Below are 18,477 nucleotides of genomic sequence, written 5' to 3' on the forward strand. Positions count from 1 at the left end.
GCAGACTTGCAGGTTGCGTAAATATAATGTGGGTGTCTATTTTTCGCATTGCAAACACCCAGAATTAAATTTTAAAAGTTACAATGAAAATAAATATGAGAAATGAAGATTTGCGCTAATGAAAGGTTTCTTACTATTTCTCTCTTCTTTGTATTATCAGGATACAGATTTGGTAAACAACAGTTCTAATTACCTCCCTACCCACCCCTGGTAAGTAGAATTTGTAACGTAACCATGAACACCGACCGGCAGAGCATGCATCCATCGTTTACTTGGCTCGATCAATATGCAAACCCGAACTCGCAACTCGAGCCGAAAACATAAGCCACGCTTGCGTTAAAATAACGGACAAGGATTCAAATGGTGGCGTCCAGGATCTAAGTTTCGTCCAAGCTCTGAAACATCTGATTTTTGTACGAAGCTGGTTTCGGACCCTGCCTTATCAGTTGTGCTCCAACACTAGAAAATATTGGCTTCACGTTTGGGTTATAAATACGCGTACAATGGAAGCACGAGTTATGCCTCGAAGCTGTTTTAGTGCTCTTTAAGATGTCTGTCCATAAGCTAGGGAGGGACACGCTCCGAGAGAGGGCTACCGAGTTATTTAGCCTGTGTGATCAAGAAAGCAAGGGCTACATTACACAGAATGACCTTGTTGCCGTAATCACAGATTTGGAGTTGCCGCTAGATGCTGCCCAAGTCCAGCAGGCATTCTCTAAACTAGATGACGATCAAAATGGTTATTTAACTCTTGAAGAGTTTACTGCAGGCTTTGGTTTATTCCTGGGTCTGGATGGTGTCGATAATGATGGAGATTTAGACGAAATCGCAACAAGTGATCCGGGCCGGGAATTATTTTACCTGTGTGACTCCGACCGGAAAGGTTATATCACGAAGACCGATTTGCACAGAGTTGCGGTAGATTTAAGTCTAAATTTTGACCAATTAGACCTGATATTCAATCAACTTGATCAGGATGGCAATGGTCGCCTCACTTTGGATGAATTCGTTCTGGGATTTGGAAAGTTTCTAAGCGGTGCGGAGTCAGAAGATGAGCAAAGCAATGGATTTATTGAGGATCAGGACAACTTAGACGGCTATCAAGACCCATCTAGCGATGTATTTGAGAATATTTCCTCCGAAGAAGGTTCCCCGACGGTACAAGAAGACCCGATGTTCTCGGAAGTCGTAGAAACTGTCGGCGAGGACGTATTATCAGGGTAATTGCATTTGTTTTTAATTGATTTAGTCGGCTGCTCTTTTTGTTTTGGTCGGGTTTGTAAACCTGTTAATTGGCTCTTTGCTTCTTGAGTTCAAATCTCTGCCATCAATTTTTCCAAGGATCGACCCTTGTTAACATCCTGCTGGTATATTTATGCGAATTTGTGCGTATTTTTTCTCTATGTGCGTCAGATATATTTTATAAATCGTTTCCAATTACATATTAGTTTGGAGCCATACTGAGCGATTAGACTATCTCATGTAGGTAAAAGTGTTAATTATTTTTCTAACGCCCTGTTTAACTGACCCACCTGTTTTCAGTTTTAAGGACTTTGTTCGAGATCCTGATCATGATATACATATATTTACAAGATAAGAATTTATCTAAATTTCGCAAGAAACCTGTCGCGTCTGTAACAACAACCAAGTGCGTTTAGCAGGTTTATTTACTTCACTCTTGTAGCCATTTTCATTCATCCGTTACTCGCAGCCTTTATTACGTTTTATTCTATTTATTAGTCAGAATAATAGCCATAATTGCGTTGTATCTTTAGTCTTTGTCTTGATTGCAATCTTGATTTTTGAATAATATCAAATCATGGTCGTCTATTCAGTCGGCGGTTATCAGATGTCGTAAATCAACAACCGGCCGTGGCAGATAAAAATTTACGATTCGACTTGTTTCGCTGTTCGATGCAGTAATACAACCGTACAATGCATAATATAAATATTTTTTTGGCGTAGTACAAGGTTAATCTGTTTACTTTCAATTTTATACTTTTCTTTGTTTGTTCTATAAAAGCTACGCCAACCTCATACATGTTTTATTGGAAAAGTAATTGTTTTAACACCGAAATGGCTTTTCGACCTTGAAAACAGTTGAATGGCTTTTCCCAAAATAAAAACGTGTTCTTTTCTCAGAGCTCTATCCAAAGATCAACTTCGCGATCTCTGGGAGTCACTTCAGCACAACGACAGCAGAGCTGTACAAAAATTTCAGGATTTTCTCACGAAAGTGTCGGCAGAAATTCGCCGTGCAAGAAATGACTCCGAGCAACTGGAAACTGCGCTAAAAAGGTGAGCTGACGCTTTGCAAACATTATTTCAAAGAGTGACCCACAATTACAGGTGACGCCAGTTTTTTTTAATACCCTTGGCTTAAATCTAATTACATAACCTGAATAATTTATGTCTGTTGTCAGAAAAAGTTTTAAGTATTTATCTAAGAGAATAATGGCAATAATTTCATAACTACTGCTCTATTGTAAGAAGCTTTGTCAAACTCGAGTTAATACTGCTTGATGATTTTCTTTCTTTTTAAAAAATTAAAGATACATAGATAAAATTATTGAGCAACTCAAGCTGATTTATTTTGACAAATTCTATTCTGCCAAGCTGGATTAAACAACGGATTATTTTAATTCGAAAAGGTAAACAGACGGAGATGTCTTCTTTGCCTTACACATTCTCTCAAAATTAAAGCAAACATTTAAAACAGTTCCACCAAAGCTTTTAGCTAACATGACGCCTAATTTCTATAAAAAATTGCTTCATCCCACTCCCCACAAAAAAAACAAAAAAATTCACCCAATCTTGCCAATTCAAATTTGCCAATGTCACAATAGAAATAAGTAAGTCCCATTACGGGAGAAAACCAAGAGGGGGGGGGGGGGGGGGTATTCAGATGAGTTTATTTTATTAATCGTCTTGTAGACATATGTTACATTGGATTATTGTAGGATTATTATAGGATGTTATTCCTAATGGTTTCCAAGTTAAGAGGAGGAATGTTTATGACCGAGTGCTTACTGTTTGGATTAACCATCATAAATATTTGTTTCAGTAAAATGAACTCTCATGACACTGAGGTGCAAAAGCTGTATGAGGAGATGGAACAACAGATCAAAGTTGTCCGGGACACTTACCAACAAGAGGTAAGGTGTGGTCACCATCAAATACATCAGACAGAAATAATGGAGACTGTGTTAGAGCTAGAGGGCAAAGGCAAGGAAACAGAAAGGGAGGACTATTGGTCAGTCTCTCCTTTTAAATGTTATTTAATCGAAAGTGCATCCTCCGGGACTCAAGGGTAGAGCATGAGAGTCACCAAAACTAGTTCCAAGAATCATTTAGGGTTAGGAGGGGGACTGTGTCATGAATTTTCACTCTCTTCTAGATACTTCCCCCCATAATTTCCCTTGCACCTCATTTCCACTTCTCACTCATCTTAATGCTTTACAACCTAGACCCACCGGTACATCGTAACTGTTGAAACGGCTATGTTTTGCTTTTTCTTAGCAACAAAAGCGTGAGAAGCAAATCAAGACAGAGCTCATGAGCGAGCTTGAGAGAAAAGAAATGGAGATCCAATGGATGATGAACAAACAGAAAAAGGTGCAGATATTTTTTTTTCATTTTCATGTCATTATGCTTTATGCATTAGGTCTGTAAAGTTAAAAACTGTGCAAGGAATAAAGAGAAGAAAAGGAAGGAAATAGTCATAGACGAACGCGTAAGAGATAGAAGCAAAATAAACAATTGAAATCAAGATAGAAGCAAAATGAACAGTTGAAATAATCAATTCTACAAGTTTTGTTATTAAAAAAAACATAAATTTGTCTTTCAAAAAAACACACACAAAAACAAACTAAACTAACGGAAGCCCCAATTTTTTTGTACTCCCATTTAGCTCGAGGATGAAATCGCAATGAAGGAAAAGGGCGAACAGGAGATCAAGACGGAGAACGAAAAACTGTTAGAGGTGAGTTGATAGCTTAACGAAACCAGAACAGCCTTTGATACGGGAATTAGAATACTTTGTCAGCGATTTCTTTATAAAATAAACAAAAATAAATCCCCAATTTGTGTTGAATATTTAACTAAGCGATAAAATATTTCAAACCTTAATCCGAAATGTCTCCTGCCTTCTGAGTTAGCGAAATCCCTTTAGGTTGCCTCTTGTCATATTTCTATTTCTCTTGTCTAAAAACCCTAGCGATCGTTGTTTTCAAGTCTCAAAACATTTGAACGGTACTGTGTAACCATAGCCTCTTTAGTGTTCGTGACAAGCCCGAGCCCTCTCCGAACCTAACTTCGTATTTAGGTTATATATTTATAGAACCTAAGAGAGACATTTCGGATTAAGGTTAGAAATATTTTATCGCTTAGTTAAATATTCAACACAAATTGGGGATTTATTTTTGTTTATTTTATAAAGAAATCGCTGACAAAGTATCCTAGTTCCCGTACTTTAACTTGATTTGTTTTGGACTCGCCTCGCCAATGGAGGGCTATGTGTGGACTTGACCCCGCCCACTTTTTTAACAAAAAAAGAAGCAAATCAAGGTGAAGTTAAGTCACTGCCTCTTATTTTTGTACGCTTTTAAATAAAACAAAGACACATCGTGCGGGCAAAAATCGATGTTCTTAACGGAACATTGAGGAAAGTATACATTCCTTTTTTTGATTTTACCTAGTGGTATAATGTGATTTCGAACTTGTTAATCACAGAAAAATTGGACGTTAGAAGAGCAGCTTAACAGCTCTGTGTCATCCCTTGAAGACACGAGAAGCTACGTCCATCAGCTTCAAGCAATGACTGCCGAGGAGAAGAAAGAACGAGCGAGGTAAAAAGATTCGGAAATATTAGGGTAGCTGCAAGGATTGACATTCACAGGTGCGGATCGAGGGATGGGGGGGGGGGGGGGGGGTAAACATAATTGGCCGCAAACTATGCAAGTCACAGAGCTACCAGAAATTGATGGTATTGGAAAAGAGTTTTGAAATTTCAACTGCATTTCCTATTTGCAGGGCAGCCATGAGGGTAACAGAGGGGATGCAGAGAGAACAACAAAGTCTGATTGAGCAGCTGGACATGCTAAGGTAAGTCGGATAGGAGGGAAAGACCAGTCGTCCCCTTAGCTTCCTCCGCAGGTATCACTTCTCATTGGAAAGAAAAAGCTTTTTTCGGTGCTTTTTTCTCGGAATCTCCCCTAATCTCAATAAAGGCCATGACAGAGTAAAGTTGCCTGCAGAGGAGGCTACCGTCTACTTACCATGCATTGGTCGCGGTTTATAACTCGATCACTTTCTTCCTCGTACAGAGAGATCAACCAGAAATTGCGTGACGACCGTGACGCCATCGAAGCTGCGCACCAAGCGGTAAGCTACTACCACGTGATCAACTCGCGTTTATGACCATTTTGACCATTCAATATTTGATGTGTTCTGATAGTATTCGTGTTACGTTCACGTATTCCATAAATGATGCAATCACTACTTACACCACTGTATGGTATTTTACACCATGATGGTACCATTTACAACATGAAAATCACGAGACGAGCACGTGGTGCAGCTGTCACGTGACATCACTGACACGTGACACACTACGTGGACCCCGTTCAGAAGAGTACGAGAGTACAGAATTGATCATTGTTATTTTAATGAGCTAACTGGGTGTTGCATGCACATTCTAACCTATTTATTTTTTTATTGCTATGGGAACGTCGGAATTGCAGATGCTAATGACCGTATGTATCCATGGTAACCTTAAATTAACTAACTGCACATAACATTGAAGCATGGAGGGCAACGACGAGACCACAACCGCACGTCCGTCAATTTGAACATTTGCATACAGCAAGATGCTGTCAATCAAACCCTTGTATGGTGGCTTGCGGTCACGTGACGCTGTGTTGCTCTCCGTGCTACACTAACTCAACTGCTGATGTTTTTTTTACTTTGTTTCATAAGCCGTCGTCCCTAATGCAATTACTGCGAATAAAGTATACTTATTGTCGCATGTCAGGAGCGGATCAAGCTTTTTGCTAAGGGGGGGGGCTTGGCTCAGTGACAAAGGGGGGGGTAAATTTTCTTGTCACATATGGCTTTCTGGCAGTCCAAAGGGGGATTTAAACCCCCTAAACCATCCCCCTAGATCCGCTACTGCATGAACATACATTAGAGAGGGTGTGTGAAGAGTTATTATTTTTTGTCGCTCATGTTATAATGGTGTAAAAATGCTGCCAACAATAAAAAATGTGGATAAATGGAAATGTTTTAAACGTTACATATGCCGCTTTGTAAAAATGATAATGATAATAAGTATGTTTTACGCAGTGTTGGTTGTATAATGAAAATTAACTCTTAAGGTGAATTTTCTTTAAAGTTAATGAAAAAACAGAAATCGTGTATCGTGCAAGAAAGAACGACTCTAGACCGATGAAATAACATGCTGCATACGAGATAATACTACGGAGGAACCATTTCCACTAGCAAATCCCCTTTTTATTTAATACAATTTTAGAATATGTAAAAAGGTTTCAAGTTATTATGAAATTTAAGAATTATAAATAATGAAGGTAAACTCAAAGCATTTACATGTGATTTTTAAAATTTTAAAAACAGTCTGAACCTTACGCGATCCGGTGTTATAAACTGTGAGTGTTGCTATTTTGATACGATAGCTAAATGAATATGATATTTTAATAAAAATATCTAAATAATAACCGTTCCTTAAAACAGAAGCGCGATCGCGGAAGCAGCCTGGGCGACGAGATAGAAGAGGCTGAGGTAATACATGACACCCTACATGACACCCTACAACAACTATTGCGGCAATAAGAGGACCTTCTTCAACCAACCAAAATCTGACAATTGCGCAGTGCAGAAACATATTTAACCGTTACAGGATAACGACAAAAAAATATGAGATATTCGAAGACATTACATTTCCCAACTAAATGCCCCTCCCTCAAGAAAAAAAGAAAACAACGACAAAATGACCACAACAAAAACACAGACAAGCCCAAAACAAACGGAATGCGTAATAGCGGAACAATGAAACGGTCATATGAGTTGAAACTCTCATCGGCTTTCATCACCAAATTTTCTCTTTTTAATAACTCTGTCTCAATATAAAATAACCATATAAACTAGTTTTATTTAGTAATGTTGGTTAAATGATATTTTAAACATTCCGATAACATGCTCGTGGAAATAATACCGAAATACTTGCCGTCTAGTATTACTACTAACGGTGCACAATACTAATAAAAACTAATACTAGCTAACTGCACTCCTAACACATTCTAGCTTAAGAAAAAAGCTAGGAGTAATTAAACTATTTTCAACTCCACACGAGAAAGCTCGCTTTCTTTCCTTAAAATTATAAACAGGGCCGTAGCAGTTGAAAGGGGCTTATTTGAGACAGACAACTCTATTTTCCTTTCAAGACTGCCTTTGTTTGCTTTTTCTTATCATGCCTCCTCCTACGATCCTGAACAGTATGATGACTTTTTTGAAAATGTATCTCAGATCTCATCCAGATGAGAAAAAGTGACAGTCTGGATAGTCTGACCATTGTCGCTCTTATTTGCTATCGTTTTTTTCTTTGCAATTTCTTTGTAGTCCTCAGTCCTCAGACTCAATCTATTTTACTCAATTTTGCGCCCTGTTTCTTATTTTAGCTGCACCGCCTGGTTATTTGGTATATGTGGCTGTGGTAAAATCCATTAGTAAGTGGTATAACTGTTGTCTGCTGTTACCCAGGGTAAGAAGAAAGTAAATCGTCAGGGCTCAAAAATGTCCAAGTACTGGGACAAGAGACAGAACTCAAATGGCGCGACGTCACCAACAAGCCCGCGGGGCCAGCTGGGATCAATTGGCAGCATTGCCGAAGAGGGAGAGACTGGGGAAGAGTTTAATCTGCACAGATCCAGGTAGATGTAAAAGCTTTTTAACGGTTTAAGTCAATAAAATGAAAAAAAAAATGACTTAAATGAAAATAAACTATGCTGACGAAATAATCCATCTTAACCATTTGGTGCTGGTATAACATCATTTAACCTTTAAGTTTACAAAGTAAGCAAAGGAAATAAAATCCGCGTGTTACATGAACGTATTTAAAAGAACAAAGACTCCTTGCTAATCCCCGCGCACAAATTACAATTAATTTTAAGAGTGCATGTTTTGGGATGTGAGCACGTGACCATTTGTTGTGGGTCTTTAACCTGTAACCTGACCAATCGTCTATCTAATCTGGTCTGAAGTGAGAGAAACAAGCCTCGACGCAAATCCTCCCGACGACGCAGTCGCATGAAGAAACAGAACAACGTGTTGGCCAACTATTATAGTAGCAACGTAGAGGGGTAAGGCAGGACTAAACAGGACTTTATATACGTACTGTGGGGCTTCAAATCTCTTTGTCTCATGACCAAAGAAGGTCAGCATTGTCATGATAGCAGATATATATATAAAAAAAAAAAAACATTGGAAAGCGCAAGAGGGAAGCGAAGTGCTCTATCAATATACCTATCTCGTTGTAGTCAGAAATTGTGGTTCTGGCGCAGCGAACAAGTAGAAACCAAAAAAGAGATCTATTTAAAAAGGTTTAAAAACTGTTTTATTTGATATAAATATTTTTAATTACCTAAATAGTGGTGAGAACTTCAACAAATTGCAAAATTATATATGAACAAACATAAAAAAGTGCGATTTCAGCAAAAAAGATATCGAAAGTAACGCCGTGTTAAACTTTTTCCTTAAGACTTCTAAACTCAATAAAAAATGTATAACCAAGTACAGTACTTACTGCTAAACATCCAAATCCTTTTACAAACTCCTGTTCTAGATCCTTGCAAAACCTTCCAGAATAATAGGAAGGCATCCTACTCCAAGGTTATATATGACAAGGATTTCACTGATATCGCTTCCATGTGGGATTTGCAGGTTGTCGTCGAGCGACCAAGCCCTAGAGCTGTCTGCACTGACCCGCGAAGTAGAATTTGAGGGAGACGAGGAGCTCGCGAAGATCATTGATGACAAACCACCCGAGAGGCCCATATGGGCCAGGAAGATCATGGCGGCCTTCGAGGAGTCTGGTAAGGCCCCTGGCATCGATTCCACCAAATAGTATTGGATGAGATGCCTTCTTGTTTCTAAACCCGCAATACTTTTAACATAACGTTTTCTACTGTGTTGACAATGCTTGCCATTTGTTAACTTAACAGAAAAAGCCAAGAAGGAGAAAGAGGAAAAAGATAAGGAAGAGTTCCGACAGCGAAAAGCAGATCTTCTTTCATGTGAGTTTTAGCAGATAACAAGAATGCAGATCACGATTGGTGTAAACAAGGCCACTGATTCATGATGAAAATGACGACGATGATGATGATAATGGTGATGCTGATAATGGCCGTGATAATGATGCCCATGATGGTGGTGGTGATAATAGTGATTATGATGGTAGTGATGATAACGATGGTGGTGTGATATGTTAAGTTGATTGAAATCTGCTGCTGCTTTCTATGAGGAAGATTGAGCTTCTTTTATAGAAAGTGGTGATCCGATAGTTATATGATGGTGGTGGTGATAATAGTGATTATGATGGTAGTGGTGATATGTTAAGTTGATTGAAATCTGCTGATGCTTTCTATGAGGAAGATTAAACTTCTTCTATAGAAAGTGGTGATACGATAGTTATATCGTTATATCCAGGGGCGTAGCCGGGGGATGACCCAGTCCCCCCCTTTCTAGAAGCCACAAATACAGTACATTTATACATTATCTAAGATACAGGGGAAAATTCCTTGAAAGGGCCTTTTGGGCCCCCTCCTGTTAAACATCCTGGCTACGCCGCAGGTTATATCAATGCTGCCATCCATGTTTATCTGTTGTTGTCCATGATAATGGAGATAGAATATGAAGTGAAGAAATGCTGGCTGCGTGTAGATCAATCGAAACGAGCACATAGAATAGTGAAGGTTATCATGCCAAGAATTATAGTTGTACCTCTTCTATAAGCGGCCAACATATATTCAGCGGCCATTATAGAAAATGCTGTATCAAGATACCTCCAATAAGCGGCCATTTGTCTCGATCCCGAAGGTGCTTTAATAAGAATACCACCGTATAGAATTTGCAGTAATGTGTGGTTTGTTGACTTTCATTGATTGTTGATCTTAAATGATTTACCGACAGCCGATCTACGTAGCTCTGAAGATGAAAGAAGTGCTTTTTCCGATGCGTTCAATTCATCGTCAGAACTTGAAAGCGATTCCTCGTGCCCGCGATCCCCCCGTACAGCGCCCGTAGGCAAGGATGACGAGGCATACCACGTACGTTTCTTAACAGTGTTTGAGTGATATAACCATACTGATGATACGAAGGGGCGGATACAGGGGTGGTGGATTGGATGGATATCCACCCCTCTTTTGAGTAGAAAAAATTGAAAAATCACTTTGTTTGAAGAAAATAAATGTCTGATGGACGGGAGGTACTGTCCATATGTTCCTTCGCCTGCTTGACTTTGCTGACGCGACATATCCAATTTAGCATGAAGTATTGTTAGATCCATGTGACCTCCCAAGAGAAGAACCACTGGATCAGTTATAGCCGTCTATCCGGCCAGTATCCACCCCCCATTTTGAAATTCTGGATCCGCCCCTGAGGCTGTCCATCTTGCGAATGAATCCAGCTATTGGCAAAAAAAAGTGCTGCTTATTAAAGCGACTGTTAATCCGACTTGCGCGTTGCACGATTTCGTAAGCTACAAAACCCTCTATAAATAAGACTCATTTCAGTGGGGAACTAAATTGCTTGAAACAATGTGAAATCTGATCCATCCTACATTCTGTCATCCATTCTATTTCTAAAACTATCAAATAATACAGGAATAGTCATTTGAAATTAGATTTAAAAAATGAGTTTAAAAAAACAAAAACAAAAGGCATTGCACAGCAAGTTGGGAACAACGGACTTGACGAATTACAAAAGTAGTGTGTAAGATCTCTGTTGCAGAATGTGTCAGTTTGCTTTGTGCTTTTCAGGAGTCTGCTTCGCAAGCCTCCCCGACTCGGTTGAAAACCCCAGAGAGAGTGTTCAAGGTGGTGTTCATAGGTGACTCGGGTGTCGGCAAGTCTAGCTTCCTACACAGGTTTTGTCACGATCAGTGGAAGCCATCCTTCACTGCTACCATAGGTAACGACGCCTCTTGTAACGTTACGACTACACTTTTGGCATCGTAATTGATTTACACTTGTTTTTTCCAGGAGTGGATTTTCAGATAAAAACAATGAATGTCAATGGCCAGTGTATTGCCATACAGCTTTGGGACACTGCAGGACAGGAGAGGTCAGGTTTTGTTTTCTGTTAACGTTATAATATCGTTAACTAGTTCTCCTGTGTTTCATTACCATATATACTCGATCTTTGAAGCGTGTCAAGGATGATTATACAGTCCTTTGTCGCTTTTGTGGCTTTTCATTTTAAAACTTTTCACCTTTCTTCTTCATTTCAGGTTCCGAAGCATTACCAAGCAGTACTTCCGTAAGGCAGACGGCATTCTGATATTTTATGACGTCACAGCCGAATCTTCCTTCACCAACCTTAAAAGTTGGATGGTTAGTGTGGAGGTGAGGAGCAATAACGTGAAAACTAGATAGTGGCATAGCTTCTTATTTGGGATGTCCCTATATCAAATTCACCTGTTGTTTCCTAATGCAACAGTGCCCCACCCCCTGCTACAGTCCTGAAATATGGCGCAGCCTAAGTAATTTGGCAATAAACTGCAATTTTCCATTCGCCTTTGTTGCACTTGCAACGTTTTTGAAATAGGTGTGTGTACACCACACAATAAACAGAATTCCTACCAAACATTTCGAACTTTCTGTTTATGTTATACTTAAATGCTTGAAAACCTGTCACATATACTGCCTAGTATTCTTTGGAAAACACCCTCGCAACACTTTACAAGCTGCAAATGATACCCCTTTGCACGTCTTTGCTTTGTAACAAAGCCAAATACAAGTACGTCTGAGTAACTCTGCTTGCAAATATAAAATAATTTGCCATTGTGAATACTGGTTGCAGGAGGGGGCAGAAGAGGGAGTTGCAAAGATGGTACTGGGGAACAAGACGGACCTTGCAGAGGACGAGGAGAGCAGAGTAGTCAAGACAATTGATGGGAAGAACTTGGCAAATGTGAGCATCACCCGCAATTAAGTAATCATCAGCATAGATGGAAATAATTTGGCAAATGTAAGCAAGACCCGCAATTAAGTAATCAACAGCATAGATGGAAAGAACTTGTCAAATGTAAGCAACACCCGCAATTAATTAATCAAAAGCATAGATGGAAATAATTTGGCGAATGTAGGCACAAACCCGATTGCGTAGTCGAGACCATAGATGGAAAGATTTTAAAAATGCAGACACAACCTTAATTGAGTATTTAAATGCATAGATGGGAATAATTTGGCAAATGTAAGCAACACCCCGAATTAAGAAAGCAGACGGAACTTGACAAATGTAAGCGATGCAGCACTTTGAATTATCAGGATACCAGATGAGGAAACTGAGGATTTTTATTTTTTGCGTTCCTTTTCCTTTAGATCGATTCTTAGACTTGTTCAGTGTTTCAGAGTCACTCAATGGAAAGTCTGACTACTAATATTATCTATTATCTACCTAGATCTTTCAAATCCTTTGTTGGGGGCATCTGGGTATGATAATTGCAGAGATGACACTGCTTCAAGTTCTTAGCTATCACTGCTCCAAACATTAGGTTGAACCTCTTTGTTGACGTTTTGTTGCTGATTATCTACAGCAATATGATGCTCTCTACATGGAAACAAGTGCCAAAACAGGCAACAACATTCAAGAGGCAATGTACAAGTTGGCGGAGTGAGTATGACTTACATCTCCCTTCAGTAGACATGAGAGCTGGCAGTCAACTAAATAGAAATTGAAATGATTTTGAGAATTGGCATACAGTGTAAACCTGATTTGATGGAAATTTCCCCCCTTCCCTTTACAGCCCTTCCAAGAATTCAGAGGGATTCGGGGTTGGGGAGGAAGGGTGGGGCTCAATTGCTGATTTGAATAATTCATTATTTAATTTCCTCTATTCCTAATGTTGGATGTTTTTCGATTAATGGGTTTGAATGTGTTTTAGAGTTTTACAAGCTCGTGAAGATCAAATGATGCAAAGTGTTCTGACCCTTGCCAATACTTCCAAGAAGAAGAAGAAATGCTGCAAATCGTAGTCAGGTTATAAAAGGATTCCTGGAACCTAAGCATTTTTAGTAAAATGTCCACTATTAGAATGTTGAGATACCATGGAATGTAGATTATATAACTAATATAAATTCAAGCAATACTTTTGCAGTTTTCTACTGTGAGATATTTATTTCTATCTTTTACTTGTCTAAAGTCCAGGAGACAAAAAAAACTGTACTATGTGCAGCAAAATAATTGATGCTCTAAAATGTTATAAAGCTTTTAATTGAGTATTTATTTATTGTTGGGTACAATAATTAAGATAATTAACAATAGGATCTGTTGTAGATACCGAATAGGGATCCTAAGTCTTTTTACTTTCCCTGAAAGCTTTTCATATTTCCAATTTTTAATCACATTATGCTGTAGGGTTAAAAATAATACAATGGAATACTGGTTGATAGGTAATCATGCCTTACTAATTATTAGACATTTGAAAAACCTTACTCTAACCAGAGTAAACAAGATTTACTTAATAAAGAAATAAGATAAGTAACATACAAGTGTTGTTATGAAAATATCATAATGGTGTGAAAGATCATAAAACTGTACAGCAAATAACACACTTTTGAAATTAGTGGGGTCAATTTTTCTAGCTACCTTTCATCAATTAGCCTCCTTACCCTTGATAGTATACATCAACAGCAACTCATGTATGTTTATAAAAAAAAATGTCTAGAATAAAATATTTATTAAAGTGGACCTCATTGAAAAATCTTTTGTCTTGTATCTTTTGTATTATGTTGAGTTATGCATCGATTTTATGGATCGATTGTGTAGCACACATATTTTCACATATTTCCATGGCCACATAGACACTTTATGTACAGTATGTGTATAGATCGTTTTCATGATGTCGTGCACGCATCTAAAATGCTACAGACTTGGGGGCCACAGCTGATCTAAAATGGAGTTCGAAGTGGAGTTTACAGGCGAAGCTATTGAAATTGCTGCCAGAGTGCTATAGTCAAATTAGAGCCAGAGTCAAATCCCCCTTTGTCTGTATATTGGATTACCTGTTGCCCGCCAGTCTGTGACATTTTAGACGCACACGCAACATTGTGAAAACAGTCTATTGGTAAAGAGAATAGGAGTTTCTTAATTACTTCGATTAGAAATTTAAGTAAATAATATATACTCGTACATTTATTCATAAGTACTTATTTTTGATAAATAAGAGTCATACATCACCTTTGTTCCTGACCCTCTTCTACTACGAAAAAGTCTTTTGGTACTTTATTGTACTATATACTCTTGTTCATTTTCTGACACATATACTATAAATTTTACCTGTATTGGTACTGTATTGTATGCTTAAGTACCTTCTTTATGCAGTTATATCTTGCTTGTGATGTACAGTATTGTGTCTTGATACATTGAATTTACCTAGTTCTTGTCTGCCATGGTATTCTAGGTGTGTACTTATTTGCTTACTTTGTTGATCTACTGTACCATTGGTATATTTTTTCATCTAACGATACTGTACTATGTTTGACTACCTTAGTTGCACAAAAATCTCTTGCATTTCATGTACTGTCTCTTGGTACTTTGTTGGTCTGCTCAAATACTGATGACAAACCGTCCTCTGTTGACTGCCTTTTTAGCCCTTTGTGTCCATTTATAACAACTGAAGCTGTATTCTCATCATCCGAGCTTTCTGACTCACTTTCACTTCCGGATGATTCCTCCTCTTGATTGGATGTCTCAGTTGTTTCCTGGTGAAAAAATATGGTACATAGTATCTGTAGCTAAAGCCTGGCTAATATATATATAGTATACAGCAAGGCCTAGTTTATATGTGATGCCTTTCGGGGGGGTATTTTTTTTTGTTACATATGGCTTTCTGGCAGCCCAAAGTGGGGGGGGAGGGGGGGGGGTTAAACCCCCACCACATAGATCCCCTAATGCTCAAAGTTAAATGTACAAAATAGCCCAATGTTTAATAGCCTGCAAAAGCAGACACCTCTTGCCGCTTATGACTTGTGGCAAGAGTCACTTCCAGTGAGTCTAACCATGCACAGTCTAGGAGTATCTATTATAGCATTATATTGAATTTGATAAGAAAATTTGCAATCACATAAAGACACTTAAAAACATTGGCTACCTCTGTTACCTCAGCCAACCCAGATGGCAAATGGAATATTAAAATTTTAATTTCCAAAACAATTATAACCAATTTTTTCCCTTTCTACCTAAAGGGATACCACATTTAAAATTTATTGACTGGGACCTAGAAAACCGGTATGTTTTGTGGACCCTTGCCTATGTTTCCCTTGGTTCCTTTTTGGGAAACATTGGTGGTCGCAGTTCCACCTCTGGAAACATCAGTGGTCTCAGGTCCACAAAACATTCTGGTTTCCCAAGGTCCCAGTCAATAAGTGCTTCATTATCATACCAAGTGTCAAAAGAGAACAATACAAAAATATAGGTCTTTACAATTTATTGAAATGGCCATGTAAAAAGCAAAGATTTGGTCAAGTGTGGACTTGTTGAGAGTTTGTAAGTCACATTTATAACCTTTCTCTAAACAGAACTCACATAATTCTTTTACAGCTTGCTTGGTTATTCCTTATCGATGCAATGTCTTTTTCTATAGGTATATTTTCATCTTCCCACGATCAGAAAAGTGAGCCATTCATTTACCAGCTGCTGAAATAGTCACTGAATAAAAAAAATTTCCTCGGGAAAGTAGTGTGACATTTTTCTGGTGCCATGCTTTGATGTATTCATGGTCATGTGATTTCCAGTTGTTTATATTTTCTGGTTAACAGGGTAAAACTCCCCTCTCAGTGAAATTTCTTGCCTTTCCAGTGACACCCTATTGACCAATAGGCTAAATGGAAAAATGAACTTTGACACTTGGTATAAAATAAAATTAGTTCTTACATTAGCACACTCTGATTTATTTTCAAGAGATGGATCCATGGCAAACTTCAGAGTCCACTCTTTAGCTTTCTCCAGAAACTGTGCTTTATTGTACTTGAACTCATTTGACTGGAAATGAAAGCAAAGACATATAAAAAAAGAATAAATAGTTCTTTTTATATCAGATTAATGTGCAGAAGACACTAAATGGGTATTACCTTATTACACTTAATTTTCGCGCCGTCAAAATTTCGCGATTTTGAGGTGGCAATATTTCACGACACTTTATTTTCGCGATTTCCCTATTTTCGTAAAAACCAGATCACTTAATTTTCACGATTTTGCGAATTTGGGATAATACAATCAAGCAGAACTGAAATGTGCTGTAATCTTCAAAACTGAAACAATTTGTAACAAAAAGAAGCCTGGGCTAAATTTAATTTCATAAAAATCTATAAATACAAGTCCAACTCAACCCCTTACCGTACTATATCTACATTAGATGACTAAATAGACATGGTGTTCCCATAAAGCTTATTTGACAGCCAATTTTCCCCCAAAGGCTTCTTTTGTACTCACTTAATTTTCACGCATCCTAATTTTCAAGACATTTTTATCTTTGTGAATCTTTTAAAATAGTGAAATTAACCAAATTAAAGTGACGCGAAAATTAAGTGTAATAAGGTACACATACAATTTCAGCCATAAGGGGGTCATCTGGGTTAGGTTCAGCCATTAGTATGAGAATTGTTGATAGAACAGATGAGATATTCAGGGCAGGCTTCCACATACCCTGTAAAACAAAACAAATAGCAAAAGGTCAAAAAACTTTTTTACGGTGGAGGGGAAAAGTAAATAGCTTGCAAGCTAATGCTTCACTGAGAGGCACTAAGCCTTAGCTCTGATGGGGGTGTTCTACTAGAGGATTTAACACCTTTTTTTGCTGGCAGCACATATTTGTACAGCAAGTGCACGGGAAAAAATAACCACTCCCAGTCTGTGGGGATAATGAAACACTTTTTCTTCTTCTTTGAATAGCCACGCAGAAGAGCCAGCTTAGAGGGACATTCATTAACCTGTAAACTTCACTTGAGCACATTTTATTGCGCTCAAATTCCATTGTTCTCTTTTGTGTTTTCCTGACTATTACACTTTAACCTGTGAACTACACTTTAGCCTATTACACTTTATTGCGCTCTAATTCCATTGTTCTCTTTTGTGTTTTCCTGACTATTGCACTTTAACCTGTGAACTGCACTTTAACCTGTTACACTTTACATTGCGCTCTAATTCCATTGTTCTCTTTTGTGTTTTCCTGACTATTACACTTTGCCTATCACACTTATGAAAATCACTGTAAATGTCAAGTTACAGAGATGAGAGTAAAGCTAAGGCACACCTTTGGAGGCATTTTCAGAGTGTCAAGGCATATCCTTCCACTGCTGTCGATATTGGGGTGGTAGATGGGAGTCACAAATCGCACCTTGGGTGGTTCAAAAGGGTACCTAAACAAAAAAGCAATAATCCAATAATTATTGGCTGCGTAATATGCTAACTGTAAGCTTAGAATTTTTTTTTATAATAACAATGTTTTGTTTGATAAATCCTGTTGCCAGATTTTGTATGGGGGAGGGAAGGTCATTTTCCCATTTACATTATTAGGCTCCGAGCAATGACGTCAAACCCTTGGAGCCCTTGAAAGTAGATTAATGGTAGGAAACTTGTCTCTTGGAAACATTTCTCTAAATCTACTCTAACTTAAAATTCTAAATACCTTTCTGGTATTTGAATATCCAGTTTGAAGATGCCTTTGTGATATGGTGTTCCCTCTGCACCTATAAGCTCTACACGGAAAAAAATAATTGATAACTTAAGTAGGTAACTTATGTATGAGACAAAAATTTGACAATAAGGGCGAGGAGCGAACAAACATGGCTTACTCGCTTCGAGTTTGTCGATTCGATTTTCATCTACCGGCCAGCAAGACGCCCCATGAGGCGGGTCTTCTGCTAACAGTCGTAGTTCACGCTTCATTCGAGCATTTCTCTGCATTTTCAAAGTTTAAAGGGGAAAAGGAGTAAATGAACTTTTCCCTTGTAATGGTGTATGATGCTCTTCTTCAAAATCACAAAACCCGCCAAAATTTGAAGGCTGGGAACTACTTTACTAAAGCACAGGCAACCCAACACCTTTTAGCCGAGAATAACAAAAGGACACCATATCATCCTACCAATGTAATAAGGTAAAAATTAGCAAAATTTATTGATTTTATGATAAAAAAACTGCCGAATATTTTTCTGGGAATTTGTGCAAGGTTTTTAATGATGCTTGAAT

The 18,477-nt window shown here is 38.2% G+C and overlaps 2 protein-coding genes across 9 annotated transcripts; one reads left to right on the forward strand and one right to left on the reverse strand.

Annotated features, from left to right (window-relative positions):
• Positions 1–214: 214 nt before the first annotated feature.
• Positions 215–13,993, forward strand: LOC5520024 (EF-hand calcium-binding domain-containing protein 4B). 8 transcript variants are annotated; one of them, XR_007307155.1, is made up of 21 exons: positions 215–1,220; positions 2,143–2,298; positions 3,065–3,155; positions 3,520–3,615; positions 3,911–3,982; positions 4,732–4,847; positions 5,032–5,103; positions 5,325–5,382; positions 5,742–5,753; positions 6,748–6,795; positions 7,774–7,943; positions 8,274–8,372; positions 8,953–9,104; positions 9,234–9,305; positions 10,201–10,337; positions 11,049–11,199; positions 11,271–11,352; positions 11,519–11,633; positions 12,091–12,258; positions 12,827–12,903; positions 13,175–13,237. XR_007307155.1 is itself a non-coding variant. In XM_032364895.2 (21 exons), the coding sequence occupies exons 1-21, from the start codon at positions 550–552 to the stop codon at positions 13,263–13,265; spliced, it is 2,649 nt and encodes an 882-aa protein (XP_032220786.2). In that variant the 5' UTR covers positions 219–549; the 3' UTR covers positions 13,266–13,993. The 8 variants fall into 8 exon arrangements, 7 of the variants coding, with proteins under 7 accessions (XP_032220786.2, XP_032220787.2, XP_032220788.2 ...); XM_032364895.2 differs by having other exon boundaries at positions 219–1,220; positions 12,091–12,201; positions 13,175–13,993; XM_032364896.2 differs by having other exon boundaries at positions 219–1,220; positions 11,052–11,199; positions 12,091–12,201; positions 13,175–13,993.
• Positions 13,994–14,009: 16 nt separating this feature from the next.
• Positions 14,010–18,298, reverse strand: LOC5520025 (ubiquitin-conjugating enzyme E2 T). The gene is made up of 6 exons (XM_001639900.3): positions 18,084–18,298; positions 17,918–17,987; positions 17,543–17,648; positions 16,838–16,936; positions 16,165–16,272; positions 14,010–14,993 (listed from the first exon to the last, which is right to left on the reverse strand). Exons 1-6 carry the CDS (start codon positions 18,193–18,195, stop codon positions 14,805–14,807), a joined length of 684 nt encoding a protein of 227 aa, XP_001639950.3. The 5' UTR covers positions 18,196–18,298; the 3' UTR covers positions 14,010–14,804.
• Positions 18,299–18,477: the final 179 nt, after the last annotated feature.

This window comes from Nematostella vectensis, chromosome 3, assembly GCF_932526225.1.
Source record: "Nematostella vectensis chromosome 3, jaNemVect1.1, whole genome shotgun sequence".
NCBI lineage: Eukaryota > Metazoa > Cnidaria > Anthozoa > Actiniaria > Edwardsiidae > Nematostella > Nematostella vectensis.